The 21559-nt window shown below is 28.3% G+C and overlaps 2 protein-coding genes across 3 annotated transcripts; both read right to left on the reverse strand.

The window, feature by feature from the left end:
- Positions 1 to 13004: 13004 nt before the first annotated feature.
- On the reverse strand, positions 13005 to 18397 carry LOC124493074 (sodium-dependent serotonin transporter). Its single transcript, XM_047056132.2, has 11 exons — positions 17279 to 18397; positions 17062 to 17196; positions 16640 to 16916; positions 15589 to 15727; positions 15339 to 15473; positions 15117 to 15220; positions 14747 to 14984; positions 14478 to 14609; positions 14270 to 14369; positions 14086 to 14186; positions 13005 to 13977 (listed from the first exon to the last, which is right to left on the reverse strand). Exons 1-11 carry the CDS (start codon positions 17910 to 17912, stop codon positions 13615 to 13617), a joined length of 2358 nt encoding a protein of 785 aa, XP_046912088.2. The 5' UTR covers positions 17913 to 18397; the 3' UTR covers positions 13005 to 13614.
- Positions 18398 to 18844: 447 nt separating this feature from the next.
- LOC124491966 (palmitoyltransferase ZDHHC3) lies at positions 18845 to 21409 on the reverse strand. 2 transcript variants are annotated; one of them, XM_047054707.2, is made up of 6 exons: positions 20741 to 21409; positions 20518 to 20671; positions 20361 to 20409; positions 20087 to 20259; positions 19923 to 20004; positions 18845 to 19825 (listed from the first exon to the last, which is right to left on the reverse strand). In XM_047054707.2, exons 1-6 carry the CDS (start codon positions 20830 to 20832, stop codon positions 19473 to 19475), a joined length of 903 nt encoding a protein of 300 aa, XP_046910663.1. In that variant the 5' UTR covers positions 20833 to 21409; the 3' UTR covers positions 18845 to 19472. The 2 variants fall into 2 exon arrangements, with proteins under 2 accessions (XP_046910663.1, XP_075589228.1); XM_075733113.1 differs by having other exon boundaries at positions 20737 to 21409.
- Positions 21410 to 21559: the final 150 nt, after the last annotated feature.

The following is a 21559-nucleotide window of genomic DNA, read 5'->3' on the forward strand; positions in this document are numbered from 1 at the left end:
GATGATGATGAAAAAAATGTCATCTTCAAAAGAAGAAAAAAAAATCACTTGATCCCAATGATCGAATTCCTCATATATTGAATGCTGTCAACCATTAAACATTGCCATCATCATCATCAACGTAATTCTAAAAAAAAGTAAAAAAAAAAACAAAAAATTCAATGAAAAAAAATGTCGATGATGATGAAATAAATATCATACACACACACACAGAGACAAAAAACAGAAGGAATCTGACAATGATAAATGATGCCATAGGAGAAAAAAAACAAAATCAATCATGCTTCACACACACACACACACACACACACACACACACATACACAGAAATAAACTCATCATTATGGAACAAAAAAAAAAAATTTAAACATATTTCTCACATCCAAAAGAAAAAAAAAACATTGGTTGTCAAATTTTTATTTTATTGTGTACGTGCAGCACACACATGCATATATGCATATATATATATGTTTTATTTGTAATAGATGTATAAATGTGATTTCCTGGAGTGCCCATATATTCAAAACAAAAATATAAATATGTAAATTGTGTTTGAATATAATGACAATAAATCAAATCAAATCAAATCAAATCAGATTTTTCCAAAATCATTTATCATTTATTATTTGTTCCAGGATTTATTTTTGGTCATCATCATTTGCCGTTGGACACGCACGCACGCACGCGTACACACACACACTTTCAAAGGTCATAAATGTGAGAAAAAAAAATTTCCAAATTTTAAATCCAAATATACTTTTGTTGTTGTTGTTGTCAAACAAATTTTAGACAATTTTATAATGTTTTTTTGTTGTCGATATTTTTGGATTATATCATCATCATCATCATCATCATTGTTCCTGGAACGATTCAATCCATTATGTCAGATGTATTGTAAACAGCAACCAACAGATTTACACTAAAAATGTCTATGTATGTGTAGAGTGAAAAATAAAATGAAAGAAATGCAAACAATTGTTTACTGTTTGAATGATGATGATGATGATTCGATTATTAACAATTTGATGGCCAAATATAATAATTCACGATATAAATGAAATCGTGCCATATTTCAATCTCATTACATGTGACGTGTGACTACGATGATGATGATCAAGGTATCTTGATTTGGTTTTTTTGATGATTTGCGTCAACAAAATGTGAAAAAAAGGGGAAATAATTTAATTTTTTATCGAATTTAAAAAAAAAAAAAATTTATTTCCAGTATACGGTCAATGTCATCATCATCATCATCCATTATTATCATCATTCCGTAAATAACTTTAACAACAACAACAACAATTGTTGTTGTTGTTGTTGTCATTGTCACTCTTGGGTCGCTCTCATCGCACATTATTGATAAAATTTTTTATTTTTTCTATGAACAAAAAAAAAATTTCCTATTTATTTAAGTGGATTATTGCACAAACATGGAATATTTACTCACTATTATTCATCCAAGATTTGATCCATTTGAATAATTTTCGATGATGATGATGATCAGACCTTGTTTATTTTTTGATTTCTTTTGAAATTTTTTTTTCAACGAAAAAAAAATCAAAATTAAATTGAGAAAAAAAAACAGTTGCGTGTTTATGTGTTTTCAAATGTTGAGGGTTTCGTCTCTCTCGCTCTCGAAAAATCGGAAATTGAGAAATATGATGATGATCATTATGGATCAATGCTGGCTCATCATCATGTTTCTTGTTTGTGAGGAAATATTATTATTATTAATGGATGATAATTATATTTATCACATTTTTTTTCAAAAAAAATGATGCTTTGACAAGAAAGGAAAAAAAATTCAAAAAAAAAGAAGAAGAAAATTCACCTTGTACTCAAAAACAGCTACTGTTGTTGTTGTTGTTGTTGTTGTTGATGTTTGCTTGTTTATTTTTGACCCTGTTGTATTTTGTTTTTTTTTTCTCTAGAATCTTGAAATTTACAGCTACACACACACACACACACACTTGACTTATATTTAATTCTTTCGTTGATTGAATGAATGAATGAATGAACACGTGGAGACAATAATAATGACGATGAGTAATTGTCGAACATCAAGAACACAAACGAACAAACAAACAAAATAACAAAAAAAAAGAAAAAAAATGATGAGCTAAACTATTGTTGATGGCAATGATGTGTGTGTGTGTGTGTGTGTGTATTGTTGTTTGCATTGTGATCACATAAATCACCGATATTTGTGTGATCAATTGAAATTTTTTTTTTTGTTTTGTTTTTGATGTTCATATAAAACATGCACAAATATCACAATCAATGGATCAATCGTGATTGGCCTTATATATAAACCTTTATTTATTTATTTATTTTTTGTTTTCTGCCAAGATTTAAATGCCATCCATGTCATATGAACAATGTCAAATTTGACAATCAGAATAGAGCCTCATAGACCTACAAGTAAAAAGAAAAAAGAAAACCTTTCTATTGATGTAAATCAAGAATCAGAAATTGTTTCCGGTAAAAAAAATTGAAAAATTCCCCAATTTTTTTTTCACCATTCACAAAGTGAGAGAAAAGAAGTGAAAAAATAACTACATAAAGAAATTGAAGAATTTCCCAAAAAAAAAAAAAAAAAAAAAAAATAGAAATTGGCAAAAAGTATTAGTAGATGTGGAAAACAAAGAAAAAGAAGAAGAAAAAATTCATTCAAGTATTTGATAATAATGATTACAATGCATCATTCTCATCACATCAACTTCATCAGATATATTGTAAATCAACATCAGACGGAAATATTATCATCATCATCATCATCATCGTAATTCAAGGTTATTTTACATATGAGCATCATCAATTTTTTTTTTTTGCTATTTTTGGTCGAATATATTATTAATATTATATGCGATTGGACATTATTAAGCACATTAATAGACAAAAATGGAATTCCTGAAATTTGGAAAAACCAACCTTTATTAAGCACGTACACACACACACAGACGCAACAATCATTGTGAACATTTTTTTTTTTTTTTTTTTTTTGATTGACAATTATCCATTTCCACTATATATCACCTAATCAATTTTTTTTTGTTCTTTGATCAATCGATAGTATGGAAAGAATATTTTATGTAAAACTTTTGGACAAACATACAATTAATGTCGGATGTGTGTGTGTGTGTGTGTGTGTGTGTGTGTGTGTGTGTGTGTGTGTGTGTGTGTGTGTGTGTGTGTGTGTGTGTGTGTGTGTGTAGACGCATGTGTCTCATATGTATCATCAATTGATCAATTATCATTGCGCCTATATATAATTATTATAATCGTCGTCATTATCATCATCATCATCATCATCACAGATCAAGGATCAATGACGTTTTTTTTTCTTTAAATTACGTGCATCAAACACACAATGTACAAGTAATCAAATATTTTTTTTTTCTTTAGAGATGAAAATAGATAGAGATTCGATTTTGTTGATTCTCTCTTCGTATCATATTTTGATTTTCATCATTTCGAATTCCAATCATAAGAATCTTAATTGATTAATTATGAAATTTTAATAATTATTGATTCTAATAGATTGATATTGCTGCTCCTGCTGCTGCTGGCAATCGTGACTTGAACTTATGTATGCATACACAGTGCAGTGTTGATTCTTTGATTTGATCATTTTTTTTCATGATAATCCGACCATGATGATGATGATGATGATGATCCAATGATAATGGGATATATAATCATAATCATGGATCACAAATGATTACTGATTTAATAATTATGACGATGCTGATGAATATATATGATTATATTATGTTTATTTCCTAATCATTATTTATTCATTGTACGTACTAACTACAACATATATCATGGTTATTAATCGATATTATTCATTGATTGATATGTATGGTTATAAAATATATTTGCGATGATGATGAAGAAGAAGAAAAAAAAATTTCTGCTTAATTGAATATGATGATCATTTGATCCATACTATATATTGAATAATAATTGTATTGGAAAATTCCAAAACACGGATCAATTATGTTCAACACCTTTCTTTTTCATCTGATCAAGCCGGTCAAATGATTGGATCAGGATTGTTTCCAAAAAAAAATAAAGAAAAAAAATTGAAAAATTCCATTACTAATATATGGAAAAAAAACCTCCCTGATCATCATACTATGGTAATTGGATAAAATGTCTTTTATTTTATTCATTCTTATCATTATCATTCATTCATTCTTTTTTTTTCTTAAATTACACTGACTTTGGATTTCAAGGCCATTCATAATAATAATAATGATTATCGTCATCATCATCATCCTTATCCTGGCACCATCTTGTACATAAACACGCACACACACACACACACACACACACGAAAATGATGATTTGCATGTATTTTGTATATTTCTTCAATTAAAACACCTTCATCATGAATGAAAGGAAAATAAAAAAAAAACACCCCATCATCATCAAATAGCAAATAATGTACATCATGAAACATACTAGGTCATACATATTAGAATGAAAAAAAATCTTCTCATTTCATCATCATCATATATCTGCCCTTGTGCTTTACAGATACAGATGATAAGATCCAAGCAAAAAAAAAAAACTTCATATACATAAAACACACGTATTCAATACCGGAACAATGGATCATTTTGTTTCGTATCAAAAAAAAAAAAAAAAAAAAACAATCGAAACAACAAAAATCTGTATATGAAGAAGAAATTTACAAAAGTAACAAAATATTCAAATATAAATCGATAAATATACAATGTTCATGTTGCTATCATCATCATCATCATCATTATTATTTAACCGGCCTTATAATGGTCAATCACACACACACACACACACACAATCGGATTAGTATTTCACAGTTTAATTAAATTGATGATATAAATGCACTGTGTAATTTCATACGATGGATCCTTCATTATATCGTTATTTATTGATATTTCATTTATTCATTTGAAATATGCAAAACTAATAATGATATATTCGATATACGAAAACAACAAAAGAAAAAAAAACACTGATTGATACATTTGTCTGTTTGGATGTCAATGTTCCGGAGAACGAAGAAGAACGAAAAAAAAAAACGATTGTCGATTTTTTTTTCGTTCTTGGCCAGTTAGAAGAAAAAAAATTAACAATGACAACATTTGTTTGTTTGTTTGTTTGTTAGTGCATTCTACGTCCATAATTGTTATATGTGTAGTTTCAACAGCTATTCGACCGTGTCGTATCGTGTTGTTGAATTCAATTATTCAAAAATTGAATCAATTTAAATCAATTGGAACCTAGAAGAACACAAAGATGATGATGATGATGATGATGATAAAGAATGAAATGTACTGTGGATTTTGTTGTTTCTAAATCAATTATTATTAGTGTGTGTGCGCGAGTGGAAATGTTCATCTCAAGATATCAGGTCATATTATATATTGTTATATTTCCTATTTTTTTTTCTTGTGAACAACAAGATTGTTTCAATGGACAACGAATATTTTTGCTATGGATGAAAAACAAAAACAAACAAACAAATCAAATTACTGTGAAATATATAGTGCACTTTCAATGATATTGAATTCTTTTTTTTCATTTCATTTCATTTTTAATTAGCATTTAGCACATCCAATTTAAAATCCATTAAGGACATTTAAATATTCAATGAAAAAAAATTTTTTTTTTTTTTTTTGATAAAATATTCATAGGAATAGCACACAAAACGCACACATTTCCTTGACATTGTTCATTTTAATTTTATTCAATTTGAATTATTCTCAAGTTTCTCAAGTAATTCATTGGTTTTTTTTTCGTTGTTGTTGTTGATGGAATCTCAAATTATTCATGTACCATGTATCAATGTTATCCGGTACGTAATTAACAAGGAAGAAGAAGAAGAAGAAGAAGAAGAATGTTTGCTATAATCTATCAAATAAAATTGTGACATTGAAATTGTTGTTTTGTTTTTCATTTTCAATTTTTTTTTTCACAAATGTCAAAAAATTTGGTGGACATTTTTATTTTTATTTTGCTTGTTGAAAATTGAAAATAAAATTCATCCGGATTATTCCGGTTCACAATTAACAATAATCATGTGAATAAAATCAAATGAATGAGTGAACACCAATCAGATCAAATCAACATAATAATAATGAAAATAATTGCAACATACACACACACACACGCAGCTACAGGTAAATTTTTTTTTTTTTTGTAAAAAAAAGTGTGAGTGACCTTATCTTGATCATAAGGAATTTTTTTATTTTATTTATAATTCACAAATAATCAAAAAGGTCATTCCACCTTTCTGGTCGATGATGGTGATTGGTGGCGGTTTTAAGAGAAAGAAAAAAAAATTCCCAGATTCTCATCAGGTCGTTGGATGGTGATCATATTGAGCGTTGTTGATTTCTTTTGGTAAATGATTTTGTTTTTCTTTTTCTTTTTTTTGCATCAAATAATAATGAATAGGATGGTGATGATGATGATGATGAAATCCAAATTCATTTTCTTCAATTATTGGCATCTTTTATTGCGTGTAAATTGTAATTTGTATGTATAAACAAATTTGATCATTGAATTTTTTTTCAATGAGAAAAAAAAATCATCATCATCATCCAAATCAAATTGAATAGGAAAAATGTGTATAACGCAATACGATCCTCTTGTCACATGTCATGCGTGTGTGTGTGTGTGTGTATGGTGATTGAAGATGAAAATGATGATGATGATGAAGAAGAAGAAAAAAAAATTCCTTGCCTTGACTGTCCACAATCATCTTCAGTGTGTATTTCAAATTATTAACTAATAACATACAATAATTTTTATCACATCATGATATTGATGAAATTAGAAAACGAAAAAAAAAATTTTTTTATGAAAATCAAGAGTATTTTTCCGTTAATCCTCATGTTGTTGTTGTTTTTCAGTTTTTAATTTTCCAACAACAACAACAACAACAAAAAAAAAATACAAGCAATCATTACATCGATATGAAGCTATTCAGAAGCGATGATGATGATGATAATGACCACAATAGCTGAATCATTGTAATTGTAATGAATTATAAATTGAATATATGTCGTGTATCAATTCAATTTAACGACAATATATACATTTATGATGGTTATTGCGTGTTATTACAGTTGTTGTTGTTGTTGTTGGATTTTTTTTTTATAAAAATTTTCAAAAATATGAAAATTTCATATTTCAATTGAAAAATTTTTTTTGTGTATGTGCTACAATGTCATACAAAGAAATTTTTTTTTTGTTGTATCGTGAAATATCATCTTGGAACACACACACATTTGTGGCTAAAAACACCTTGAGATTTGGATTTTTTTTCAGTTTTATAGCCAAGAAAAAAAATTCTGGCTAAACAAAAATGGACTATTTATCAGTATAAACGAAGAAGAGAAAAAAAGAGAAAAAAAAAGAAACGAAGCCCTACATTGATTTGATTGGATTTTTGTTTTTTTTTTCTCATATTTTGACTCATGATTATTTAATTTATATTTTCACAATCTTGTCCGACTTTTTTTCGTTTGTCCGATAATTGAAGGCTGTTTCCGGTGTTTTGTTTGTTTGTTAGCCCGGCATTAAATGAAAAGCAATCAATAAAATGATTGTTGAATGAATGAAAAAAAAATTGATTTCAATTTCATTTTTTTTGTTTTGTTTTCTTTTACCATGCCTATTTCTCCACCTACTTATTATTTTTTTTTTTTTTTATTTATTTTCGTTGCAATTTCATCACTACCACTTTCATTATCCATGTAGTTATTTTTTTTTCTAATAATTCATATTAAATGTAATTGATTGTCGATGTATTTAATAAAAACTAAAACTTTTCATTGAACATTTATCAGCTCGGATTTACCATGGATTTCGAACAGTTAGCAATTATCATCGATATGATGAATAATTTTGAACAACTATCCGGTAATAATATTTTACATGGTAAAAATCAACAACAACAACAACAACTTATCCTCAAGGTTTATGTATGAAGAATTTTGATGACAAAAAGTTGAAGAATTTTTGTTTTTCCCCCCCCCCATTTTTCAATTATATTTGCACTTCATATTCACAGATTGATCATTGTATGCACGTGTGTGTGTATATATAAATATAGTAATCAGAAGAAATGAGAGAAAGAGAGAAAAAAAATTTCGAAATTCAATTTATCATCTTCACAAACACGTGTTGAATTGAATTGTCATTCTTTTTGGCAACAACAGCAGCAACAACAACAAATTTAGCGAATATTCAATGATGAATGATGATGACTTTTTTTTGCTAAATTAAAAAAAAATTGAATGATTTGAATCGAATTGAGATGATGATGATGATGATGGACCATACCATCTTTAAGGTCATGAACAATTAATTTTCAACGCGTATTTTAAAATTGCTTCAAACTAACTGAAATAAATGAAGAGAAAAACTGAGAGAATAAGAAAAAAAAACAAAATTAAATATCCTTGATATGCTCTGTGTTAATTGTCCACAACAAAACAAAACAAAAAAATTATTTGACAATTGTTTTACAACAAAAGAAAGAAAATTAATTCGACATTGTATGATGATGATGATGATGATTGGATTTAAATCCTTTACAATTGTTGATTAGATTTCAAACAAACTTGAATGATGAATGTTCACCTGAAATACACCAATGATAACTGTGTTACCTAATCCCAGGAGACAAAAGTGTGAAAAATAGTTTTGATTTTGAATTTGAAAAAAATTCCATATAATTTTTTTTTGTTGACAAATTTTTTTCTCCAATCACTTGCGCATGTCTATTTTCAAAAAAAAAAAAAAAATTAAGAAAGTACCGTATTCATTTACTATTTGATTGGAAAAAAAAACAATAAAACACACACGTGTGCACCAAACCAAACAATAAAAAACAAATTCATCATCATCATCAACAACATCATCATTTCAAGCACATCTTTCCTCATCCTCATCGTCAAATAATAGAATTCAAATTTTTGACATGAAAAAAAGAACCATCAGGTAAATTACGTATTTATATACTACAGAAATAAAACTTGATGACTTGATGAATGCACTATAATTAACCACATGAATGGATGATGAATACAAAAGATTGATGTGACAATCAAATATTTTTTTGTTTTTTTTTTGACCATTTCAATTTCGTTTGTTTGTTTGTTCATTCTTTTTATTTACGCCATGTCACACAATCGCCAATTTAAAGGGACTATCAATCTTTTTTTTTTTTTTTGTTAACGGTAAAATTATTATTATAACTAATTAATGATGATGATGATGATGATGATAATTATCAGTGTTGAAAATCTTCAAAGTCGTAGTAGTAGTAGTAGTAGTAGTAACAGTGGTAGTAAAAGTAGTAGATAAAAAATATAAACAGGAACACCAACGCCATCATTTATAATCATCATCATCATCATCAAACTAATGGCTTTATTATCCTTGATGGGTGTGTGTGTGTGTGTGCGTTTCAAATGAAATGAAAATTTTTTTTTTTTAAGATTTGAAGGTTCATGGTTGTTATCAGAAATTTTTTTTTTTTAAATTCTAATTTTCTCATCACACCACCACCAACAACAACAATTTTTATTTTAATCATCAACAATAGAAAAAAAAGAGTTATGTTTTTTTTTCTGGAAATTCCCCAATAGATTTATAGATTTATCAATGTGAATGAATGTGATGATGATCAATCAAAATAGAAAACATACACACACACACAGATTTCAACAGGTAATCAATCAATTCAATCGTTTCCGTTTGTTGTGTAGCTAAAAAAATGATTTCTTTTTTTGAACATTTTGAACAACAGCGAAATTGTGGAAAGTTTTTTTTTGTTGAATGCTAATCATAAAAAATCTTGTTTTTTTGCTCAGGTGTGTGTGTGTGTGTGTGCAGAATATTGATTACATTGCTCTATACTTTCACACCTCACACACACACACACACACACACACAAATATATACCCTACATATAATTTACCAATTACCATTTAAAGGGGTTGCAAAACTTTTTCTAATTTTTATGTTTTTCCTAAATCAATCGTATTAATTCGTCCTCTTCAAAATGTTGTTTTTTTTGCTCTGGGTTTTTTTTTCTCACTTTTTCTATTTTGATTTTTTCATGTATCAATGAGATAATATTATTCTAATGAATGGTAGCTAAATAAATTTCCATGTTTCCGTCGCCCATTGATGACAGGTAGCCAGGGAAAACACACACATTTTTTTCTGATAATGGCTTAATTTCATTTGATTTCATTTCATTTCATTCAGAAGAGAGAAAAATAAAAAAACAAATTTTTTTTTTCCCAATCAATTCAATGAAAAACTGCATTCTTATTCATGGCCAATGCGGAGGTTCGAAATTTTTTTTGTTTTGTTTTGTTTTATCCTTTATGCATAGATTATATACGACACTTATCCAAATGATAATCGTCAACATCATCGAATACGTTGGTTGATTGGAAAAATTTTCAATGAATAAATGAACGGATGAATAAAAGAATGGAATCCCTAATAAGTCCTTAACATTGAAATGGAAATTTTCTCTATTATTTTTCATTTTTTTTCTGTCAATGTGTGTGTGTGTGGATTGTCATTATATAGAAATTGTCGACATTTTTTTCAACATTTCATTTCACAATTTGATTCATTCATTGAATAATGATTTTCTAATGGCAATATCGATCGTTGAAAAGATTAATTATTGAAAAAAAAATATCCATCGATATTCGATTGTCATAATCATCGATGATCATGATTAACTAACGTTAATCTTTCATCAAGAACTTAATAGAGATATATCTCGCCATCATCATCATCATCATCATTAATATTTAAGACTAAAAATGATGATTACTAACGTCATCATGAGCATAAACATTATCGACGATCAATATATTAATAATAATAATAATAATATATACAGGTATTAAACGTTACTATTCAATAATTATCATCGATTATATTGATGATGATGATGATAATCGATAAAAATAACAGAAAAAAAAATTCATCAATCATGGAAAAAAAATCAATATCTAACATGGATGAACCTGGAAAACTTTTATTTTCTGCCCAGTTTTTTTTAAACACTTTATTCGTGCGTGCCCGCGTGTGTGTGTGTGTGTGTGTTATGGAGGAAGAAGAAAATTTTTATCTCAATCATCGCAAAGAAAAAATAAAAATTTCTAACACGATGAGGATAAAATTGGTTGATTTTTTTTTTTGTTTCGTTTACTTGACGGAACTTTTTCCATAAAAAAAAACTTTCATTTGTCGGCATATTTGCCACCAATATTTTAAATTCTTTCGACAAAAAACGCGAGAAAATCATTCTCACCTTGACCATAAATAAAATGTGATTCACTGCCGTATATATGCGATATGTAATGAATTTTAGTGAACAATCAGACAAACGCATTGTAGAGAAATGTTTCAAACAAACAAACAAACAAAAAAAAAGACATTGACTTTGATCATGAAAACAACGACAACAACAACAACAAAAACTGTTTCATATATCAATGATTTCTGAAAAGTAAAAAAAAAAAATTTCTTGAATAAATTGGTCCTGTAAATTTATTATAATCACAGAAAAAAAAACAATTCGATTCATTACAATTTAACAAACAAAACAAAAAAAAAATCGTGATCCTTTTCTTTCGTAATTATTTGACTGACCGACAGAAAACAAACAATACAATATAACACAATAATTATAATTCATCCTCTTTTTATACAACCATGGACTCCAATGATGATCATCTTAACGAATGAAGATCATTAGCGAGAAAAAAAAATGAAAAACAAAACTCCAAACTCGTTATCGACTAAAATACCAACCACTATATATATATTTATATCTATAGCGGTAATGATATTTGTAGTCTTTTGTTTTTATTTTCACGATTTTTATCATTATAGAAGAGATTCATGTAGCAAAAAAAAAAAAAAGAAATCAACATTAAAACAAATAGCTTAGCTAAAAATAAATATTCGAGGTTAAAATTTGATGATCATGATCATCATGATTCCTTTTTTTTTTATTTTGACCATCAACATAAATTTGCATGAAACTTTTATGTGTTATATACGAAAAAAAAAATAATAAAAAGTACTGATCATCATTCATTAATTTTGAATTTATAATTCTACATTTGAATATAGTTTTGAAGAATAATTTTGATTTTTATCCACGAAAGTGTTGCCATCTTTTGATCGAGCACAAAACTATATTTCAACAAATTCACCTTTTTGTTGGATTTTTTGAAATGAAGTGTATGGTAGGAGATTGTCTCATTTTTTTTCTATGTATATAAATAGATTACGATTGATTAATTGAAACAGAGAAAAAAAAACACTGAATACATGCCCTATTGTTGCCATTGACTTCCACACACACACACACACACACACATTGCACATTGATCAGATTGGAATTTGAAGATCCAGATCACATCAAGATTTCAATGAATGAATGTCAAACAAACAATAAAGGACAGAAAAGAAAAAAAAAATCATTTTCAATCGTGAAATGATGATGATGAATACTTTGATGTCGTTACTAAGTGACGATAATTTTTTTTTTTGGTTCCAAATGCACATACACACACACAGTTGAACATCATTCATCGATTGGTAGGCATGTATCCATACCATGTATTAATACAACCATTTTTACAAGAAGAATTTTTTTTTGATTAACTCAATTTATTCACCAAGACAAGAAAAAAAAAATCATTCCCCGGTTATCACCATCACCATCATCATCATCATCATCATTTTTGATCGCATCCTATTTGACTTTATTATTAAACACTGTCCCCTTTCTCTTTTTCTCTTCATTGATGGGAATCACGATGGTTCGTTTTTTTTTTTTTTTTTTTTTTTTTTTTTGGTTAACAATATCACACATCTGATAATGAAGACAACAACAAGAAGAAACGAGAAGAAGAAGAAGAAAAAAAATTAATAATAATGATAATGATCCAAATTCAGGGCATTTGTTATTTTATTCTAACGATTTTTCAAAACGTCAATAATTGAATATATAAGAAACAAAAAGAAAAAAAAATTGAACAATTACGATTACGTTGTATGTGTGTGTATTACTGGCTGTATGATTGTTATTAGATGTCATATAAATTGATATATAATAATAATAACGAGCATTTGAAATTGTTGTTATTTATATTATGGATTTTTTTTTTGTTTCTAGTTCCAATGCAGTAATGATGATATATTCATAGACTAAATGAAGAAAATTGAAGAACAAATGAGAACAAAAAAAAAAACGAAAAACTTAACAAGATCAGGGTTCATAGATGGATAGATGGATGCAACAAACACACGCACAAAAATTGATCATTTTAAAAAAAACAACCTTGAAAATTAATTGGTGGCTTGGGGCTGGCTTGTTGAACAATTAGATGCTACGACAGAATACATAATCTGAATATATCATTATATTTACAGGTAATCAATCAATCAATCAATTTTCAGAATCTATTCTATCATTGACTGTGAATGTGTTTGTATGTAGAATTTAATTTATATAAATTTTATATTTAGCTATTAATTAATCATTTTTTTGTTTGTGTGTGTGTGTTAAACAGAATCGCCCAAATTATTATCTAATTTTTGTTGTTGATGACCATTGAAATCATCTTCATCATCACCATCACCATCATCATCATCATCATCATCATCGGGGAAATTTGTCATTTCAGCTACAACTGTTGTTGTTGTTGTTGTTGTTGTTTCATTTGTTGATTTTGTCATACCAAATAATGTGACAATTCTGCGCCAAACACTTTTACGTTTATGTATGATATGATAAATAGCATATAATGGTATACATGACAATGATGATGATGTTATTATCCATCCAACATTAACCGACCATTCTGGATAGATGTATTCACCTAATTTTAATGGCTCTTTATTGATTAAACTGGCAAATGCAATGAACTTTTTTTTTGTTGTTGTTGTTCAAGTACAAAAAAATATAACAAAATCAAATGGCATTTTTGATTATATAAATCATTGATTTAGAAATTAAGAAAAAGAAAAACTTACACCAAGAAATATTGGACAAACACACATCCAACATACACGCCAAAATATGTTCGGTTTATGTCCAATCATTTCGTTAATCTGTTGGGAAATTTTCTCTGTTCCTAATCATCATAATAATAATAAAAAAACGATATGATGGATCATAACTTATACAAAATAAACCTTACTGACACACATTACTTACCATAGAACCAACAAATGGCCATTGTCTCAATGAACACAACAAACAATACGGAAAGTGCTGTACCATGTGTATCAAGCAATGTAATCAAATAGTTTCCACCCTATGTATGTTGTGATGAATTTTGGGAATATGAAAAAGAATGAAAAAAAAATTCATAGATGAATATTCGAGGATTATTTTTATTTTTTTTATTTTTTTTTTTAATTACAAATGTTGTTGTCGGTAATGCGCAAAAATAAATAAAAACAATGAGTATGGCAACAAATATTTCTCGATGTCGTCGTAATAGATTTGGATAATTGTCACATAATCCAGTGATCATTGCTTCAAGTCCACCAAACTGATTTTGTGTTGTTGTTTTTTTTTTGTTTTTAGGTAAATGAAGAAGAAGAAAAAAAAATATTGTAATCATCATTAAAAAATGAATGAATGAATGAATAAACTCGCTCTCTTTAGCTCTCTTTTTTTTTTGCTTACCGTTGAATCAAGTCCCAATGTAATTAACATTAGAAAATAAATTATGGAGAAAAAAACCGAACCATACATTGTGGCTATGGCTTCTGGATAGACAATAAACACTAAACCAGGACCATCGGTAGCTACATTTTCTATATCTTTATTCAATTTTTTAGCCATATATCCAAGTATTGAAAACGTAACGAAACCGGCAACAAAACTAGTCAAACAATTAATACTGCTAGTGATGATTGCATCACTGGTGGCGGTGACAGGGAAGGGGGTCGAGTGGAAATGACCAAAAAAAAAAAAAAAAATAAAATGTCAAGAAATCAATAAATTTTTGCTTTCACACACACACACACACAAAATGATCAATTTGATTTATTACCGATAACAGTTGTTATGAAATTTATTATACGAAGCTAATGCCATCAAAGTACCGAATCCAGGACCTAATGAGAAAAATATTTGCGTTGCTGCATCAATCCATACCTAGGTGTTTTTTTTTTGTTGTGTGCGTGTATGTGGGTGTAATGTTGATGTAATATCAAACAAATGATTTATTTATATTACGATAAAAACAACAACAAAAACATTTGTTTTATATTACATTGATCGAATAAAGATGTTCCCATTTTGGTGATAAATAAAAACGTATACCATCGGCTGCACCATCCAATGTTGTTCCACGAATTAGTAATACAAAAATGACAAAATATGGAAATAATGCCGTTACCCAAACCGCCTGTATGATTATGTGTTTGTGGAGGTGTGTATTTGCGTGTGTATGTGTGAAATAAAAAACAAAATAAAAATGTTCAATTGATCATTCATTCATGGTGTTCATCATTATTATTAACCTTTCCAGTACTTTTAACACCTTTCCATAGAGAAAAATAGACAACCAGAAAAACAATCATAAGGCAAATTGCAAGTGATGGCCTAATCGTTCCAAGTGAATCGATGCCTGATGATGCATCAATATGAAGAACATGGTTACTGGTTGGATGGAAAAAAAGAACGAAAAAAAATTGGATAGAATCAAGATTTTTCAAAGATGAGATTTTTTTTTTAAAAAATCTTCCAAAACCAGACACAGAAGATTCATGATGATGATGATGATGATGATAAAATAGGAATAAGGTATGTGGTTTGATTATGTATTCTAATTTTAGATTTTTTTTTTTGAAAAAAAACTGATGAAATGCTAAACTAAAAAACATTGGGCTACTCATCTTTGCATCATTCTATGATAGACCAGAAAAAATAATGTGAAGCCAAAAAAAAAATTATCAAGGACTTTTTTTCGGGACATTTTCAAATTCGTACAAGGGAGTGAGACAGAGAGAGAGAGGAAAAAAAAGAATGAACAAAAAAAACTTCAAATCGATCAATCTGACTGGGCAATGAATCGATGAATCTTTTTTTCAAATATGAAAAAAAAATTCTTTTCACTCACTTTGATAACGAAAAAAAAGGAAAAAAAACAATTTGGCCAGAATAAATAGAATCTATTTAGCATAGATAAGACACTAGATTTTTTTTTTTGCTTTCTTTCACTCGCTTTTCTTTGGGAAACCGCAATCAAAAATCAGAAAAAAATGACTCAACAATAATAATGTGTGTGTGTGTGTGTGTGTGTGTTGCAAAGATTTTTTTTTCTCGCTCTCTTCAAACATATGCCTTATCAATACATTGAAAACAATGGAACACACACACACAATGAATAGAATATTCTTTCAAATACGGATTCATAGAATATATAACAACAGGATTCATGGTCATGATGATGAAAAAAAAATGTTGAAACATAATAGTAGTGATGATAGAGAATCGAAAAGAATCTCAATCATCAATTAATAGACGATGATAAAAAAATAAAAAAAAAAAATTTTTTTTCTTTTTACTTACAAAAAATATTCATGTGCCGGACTAACCAATGTTAAATTGGTTTTCGGATCAGTCATATTATTGTTGCCCGATGACGACGACGACGATTCAACCAGTCGACGATGTTGCATTGTACGACACATTGGTGTATTCCATTCATTGTTACAATTTTGCCACGGTAATTCCATATTAATCAATGATCCAATAGAAATGAAGAAATAATAAAGTGCCCAAGCTATGATGGTATTATAGTACATGGCCATATAGATGTCAATTATACAGATGGCATATCCAAGACCTGGGAAAAAAATAATTTTCGTATTTTACAAATTTTATGTAAATAAATGGATTTCTATCTTGAGGCAATTCTCATTCTGTAATGGCGCTACAATTCTTATTGACTTAATTTTATTGTGTTAAAAAACAAAAACAAAAAAATTTACCTTTCATGATGGGACAAAGATGTTTCCAAACGGTTAGACATCCACTACTATAATATTGACCAAGTGCCAATTCCAGATAGAATAATGGTAGACCACCAAATATTAACATTATACAGTATGGTATGAGAAAAGCGCCTAGGTTTTCAAAAAAAACAAAAAAAACAATCAAGAATGTCAAAAGATAATTTTTTTTTTAAACAAACAAAATAATAATTACCACCACCATTACGATAGCAAATGTATGGAAATCGCCATACATTGCCCAAATCGACAGCAAAACCAATGACAGCCAATAAAAATTCAATTTTTTTATCCCAATGTTCACGTTCATTTTTATTTTCAATCCATATCTGATGAAGATGTGGATTATTACTACTACTACTACTAGTGGATGTATGATGTTTCTTTTTCATATTATGATGACCATGTTTATTATTATTATTATTATTATTTTGATGATGATAATATAAATGTAGATGATTTTTCGATTTCAATAATGATGCCGATGAATTTGATATGATCATTTTGGAACCACTATGGTTATTTGATGATTGTTGTTGTTGTTGTTTATTATGATTTGTAATAATCATTTCATCGTCCATTTTTTCTTTAGGACAAACATACAACAATTCTGTTGTACAGGAAATACTTTTACATACATTTGATTTTGGTTGAAGATTTGAAGATAACAATTGGCCAGAATCTTGATTATCATCACCATCATCATCATCATCATCATTGATTATTCGTTGTTTTTCATTTGAATATTTGTTGGTTTCTTTAGTAATCTTAATATTAGCATCAGGGAAATGCTGATGTTTGGTGGCCGAATATTGATCATTATTCATCATTATTGATTATTCATAAATATCGTAATATTACACAAACACATTAACAACTGGTCATCAATTAATTTTGAAGATATATATGAAAAAAAAAACAAATAAAACACTGAAATGACAAACTATTACACCACAAACTTCCAATTATACATAGATTTCAGTGAACAAAATAAAACACAAATCATCATCCGAAGATGAGGATGCGGCAACTGAGCGACCATCGACTTTCGACGACACTATATTCATCATTGTTCTGTTCTTTTTTTTTCTATTTGCTTTATTATTGTGGTCCATCATCTATATCTTACAGTCGATAGTTAATACAATGATAATCAATCTGTTCTAGAAATCATTCTTTTCGATGATGATTCTGTCCTATTCATTTATAGTTTAATATGATGATGATAATGGGCGTGGTACACGTTAACTTTTTTTTTACTATTTCAATTGACTTTTCTTCTTTGAAGAATGGTTTCAACTATGTAGTGATGATAGTGATGAAATGCCTCAGATAAATGTTTCCACCAAAGAAAGAACGAAAGAAAATTTTCATCAGCAATCAATTTTGAAAGTGCAATATTCAATGATGATGAAAAAAAAAAATTTTTTTTTTTGAACAAAAATCTATGAATATGAATCACGAGTTTCGTAAACTCGAAAACGTAACCATACGCAGAATCGTTGAATTGAACCAAAAAAAAAAAAAAAAACAACAACAAATCGCTACAGTTAGCGGTGATGATGATGATGATGATGATGACAACCAGCCACCAACCATTACCGATGAAAAAAAAATGAATGTTGACTGGTTAACTTGTGCGTATGTCCTACTAAAAAAACAAAACTACCACCAAAATGGTTAAATAATAATAATGTACTGTAGTTTTATTTCCTTCTCAAACAAATGAAAAAAGATTGATTTTATCGCAAAATAATTAATGTTTACTGCATAAAATTTTTTTTTTATTTAACATTAAGAGAGCCACAATTTTATATAAAATAATAATTAAGGCTTAAATTTTAATTAAATAACAGATAAATTAAAAAAAAATTCGTTTCTGAAGCATTCGATGTTTCTGTGTGTGTGTGTGTATATATATATCTTATTCTTATTGGTTCGGATTTTATTTACAGAAACATTATCCTCGTGATCCTTCTTCATCATCATCATCATCATGGTCGTAGAATTTATGGCCATCAATTTTCGTTGTTTATTGCTAAATAAAGTGAGAGAGAGAGAGGCTAGTGAATTTATGTACAGATTCTTCAAAGTAAATCGTTTTTTCTTTTTTTGATATGATCTCTGATCATAATCATCATCATAATCAACACCGATTGATCGACCGACCATGATGATGATGATGATGATACAGCAACAAATAATAATATTTGGCGGTGGTCCTCTGTAAATTGGCGCCTGTTTTTTTCCGAAAATATTGGTTCGTAACGTGATGTATGCGTTTTTTTTCTCCTTGATGAATATGATGAACGATAAATGATGATGATGATGATAGAGATATGAATGGCTTGGAATTATAATATTTACAGATTCGCCAATCATCTCAATGATTAAACAGTATAATTTGATTCAACATAGGCTTTAGATTCAACTCTGGTAAATGGTGAAAACCAGGCCATACTAAAACCTTTTAGACCAAATACGGCTCGCATATTACGCCATCGTTGTCGACGGCTCCAACGTTTATTTGTTTCTTTTTTCAACTGTTCAATACTGGTCTCATCATTCCAAATGGCTTGCATTTGTACAGCAAACATGATTAATGTGAATATAGCGAATAGCAAGCCTTCGAATACAACACATATCAATAGTATAATGTTGATCGGTGCCGGTGATGATGACATGACGAATCCAGTTTTTGGATCTTTGTATGTTGTACCACATAATGTTGAATTTGAATCAACTAATGTTTTGTGGATTGATTAAAAAAAAAATTTAAATTAGCAAATTTCTTTTCTTTGAAAAATACTTGAATCTTTTTTTTCTGTATTCACACATACGTTTCCATTCATTGTCCAAACATTTCATAAAATGATTGAATACCATTACCAATGCATGTATTGAAATGATGGCAATATAAAACTATATTTCAGTATAAAATAATGATAAATTCATTAACAAACAAACAAACAAACAAAAAAATTCAAATCATTCATATGCTTACAGTGAAAAGGACGAAAAATTTTTGATTATTTTCACCCACACAATTATTAACCCATGGACAATGATGATCCATTTTCGATATACATCGTTGACAAACTGAACAATGATGTGCACGTTCCGGTTTGATACATGAACATTTCGTACATTTATAAAGAACTTGGCCATCGATAAGACCTATTCAGATGATGATGAAGAAATAGGAAATATAATTATTGATGATTTCATTATTGTTTCAACAATGTTTATGTGATATGATAAACAAAATTAAATTATACCTAGTTGTTCAATCGCTTCTTTCGTTGCGGTTCCTTTAGGCACCGATCCCTTTTATTCACAAAAGTCGGACATGCATTGTGTGTGTGTGTCGAATAAATAAATGAAATGAAATATATTATTGTTTTGTTTTGTTTATAAATGCCATAATAAACTTACCGGGTCAGTGAACATTGTTCGTAGGTGAGCAGCGAATGCAAGGAAAACAAAAAATTCAAATACAACTATATTGATCATTTTGAGAATCGTATTCTCTTCTGGTGACCAAATAACCGTAATCAATACATATTGAGCGAAAATTATTAATATGTAACTGGTGTGAAAAAAAATTTTCATTTTCATTTTTTTGGGCATAAACTTTGAAAATTGATTATTTACTTACGAAAATAAAGCACAAATAATTCCGCATACATCTTTGACAAACCATGTTTCGTTATGTTGTATTTTATGTCGCATATTTTGGTCATCTTTCATTCTTTGTTTTATTTATTATCATAAAAAGGAATGTTGTCGTTGCTGTTGTTGGTTAAAATTTCGTCAAATTATATCATATATATTGATTGATTGAAAAAAATTCTGACGACAATTATTGCTGTTGTGTTGTGGATGATGAAAATAATCGTTAAAACGATTTTGTTGATAAAACAGGTTAGGTTTGGTTAGATTTACATCATTTAATGATATATACAGATTATTATATATTTTGCAACAGCCAAATTTTTGTTTTGTTTGTCTATTTTGTTGTGTGTATACATACAATCTGTTTGTTTCTATATTGCATGTATTAGATTCGATAGTAGTGGACAACTAAATATCGATACTATCGAATATGAAATTTTTTTTTTGTTTTTGTTTTGAAATTCCATTTTGGTTTTTTTTCATTATTATCATTGACTAGATACAATCTAATTGCATCATAAAACATCGGCATTAACATCATCGGAAATTGTTACAGTTTCGTTTAATATTTGACGTTATCTTCAAAACACACAGAGGACAACATAGCAAAAAATCCGATAATATAGTTAACCGATCTATGTGGAAATAAGAAGGTAAGACGATGCGGAAATTTATTTAATTCAATTTTCCTTGTTTTTTTTTTTGAAGAAAAGTAAATTTTTTCTGTGTTGATACACACACAAATCAAATATGAAAAATGATACGTGTGTGCATGATGGTGTGACCATTAGAAATTTTGCAA

The sequence above is a fragment of the Dermatophagoides farinae genome, chromosome 1 (assembly GCF_024713945.1).
Source record: "Dermatophagoides farinae isolate YC_2012a chromosome 1, ASM2471394v1, whole genome shotgun sequence".
Classification (NCBI taxonomy): Eukaryota; Metazoa; Arthropoda; class Arachnida; order Sarcoptiformes; family Pyroglyphidae; genus Dermatophagoides; species Dermatophagoides farinae.

Coding starts and splice junctions, on each gene's coding strand:
- LOC124493074 (XM_047056132.2), bottom strand. CDS start 17,912: ATGATGAATAATGATCAATATTCGGCCACCAAACATCAGCATTTCCCT. Junction 14,370..14,477: donor CATTACCGACAACAACATTT/GTAATTAAAAAA, acceptor CAACATACATAG/GGTGGAAACTATTTGATTAC. Junction 13,978..14,085: donor TTTGTCCAATATTTCTTGGT/GTAAGTTTTTCT, acceptor ACAAAAAAAAAG/TTCATTGCATTTGCCAGTTT.
- LOC124491966 (XM_047054707.2), bottom strand. CDS start 20,832: ATGAAAGATGACCAAAATATGCGACATAAAATACAACATAACGAAACA. Junction 20,410..20,517: donor GAACAATGTTCACTGACCCG/GTAAGTTTATTA, acceptor TGTGAATAAAAG/GGATCGGTGCCTAAAGGAAC. Junction 19,826..19,922: donor TTTGGACAATGAATGGAAAC/GTATGTGTGAAT, acceptor ACAAAACATTAG/TTGATTCAAATTCAACATTA.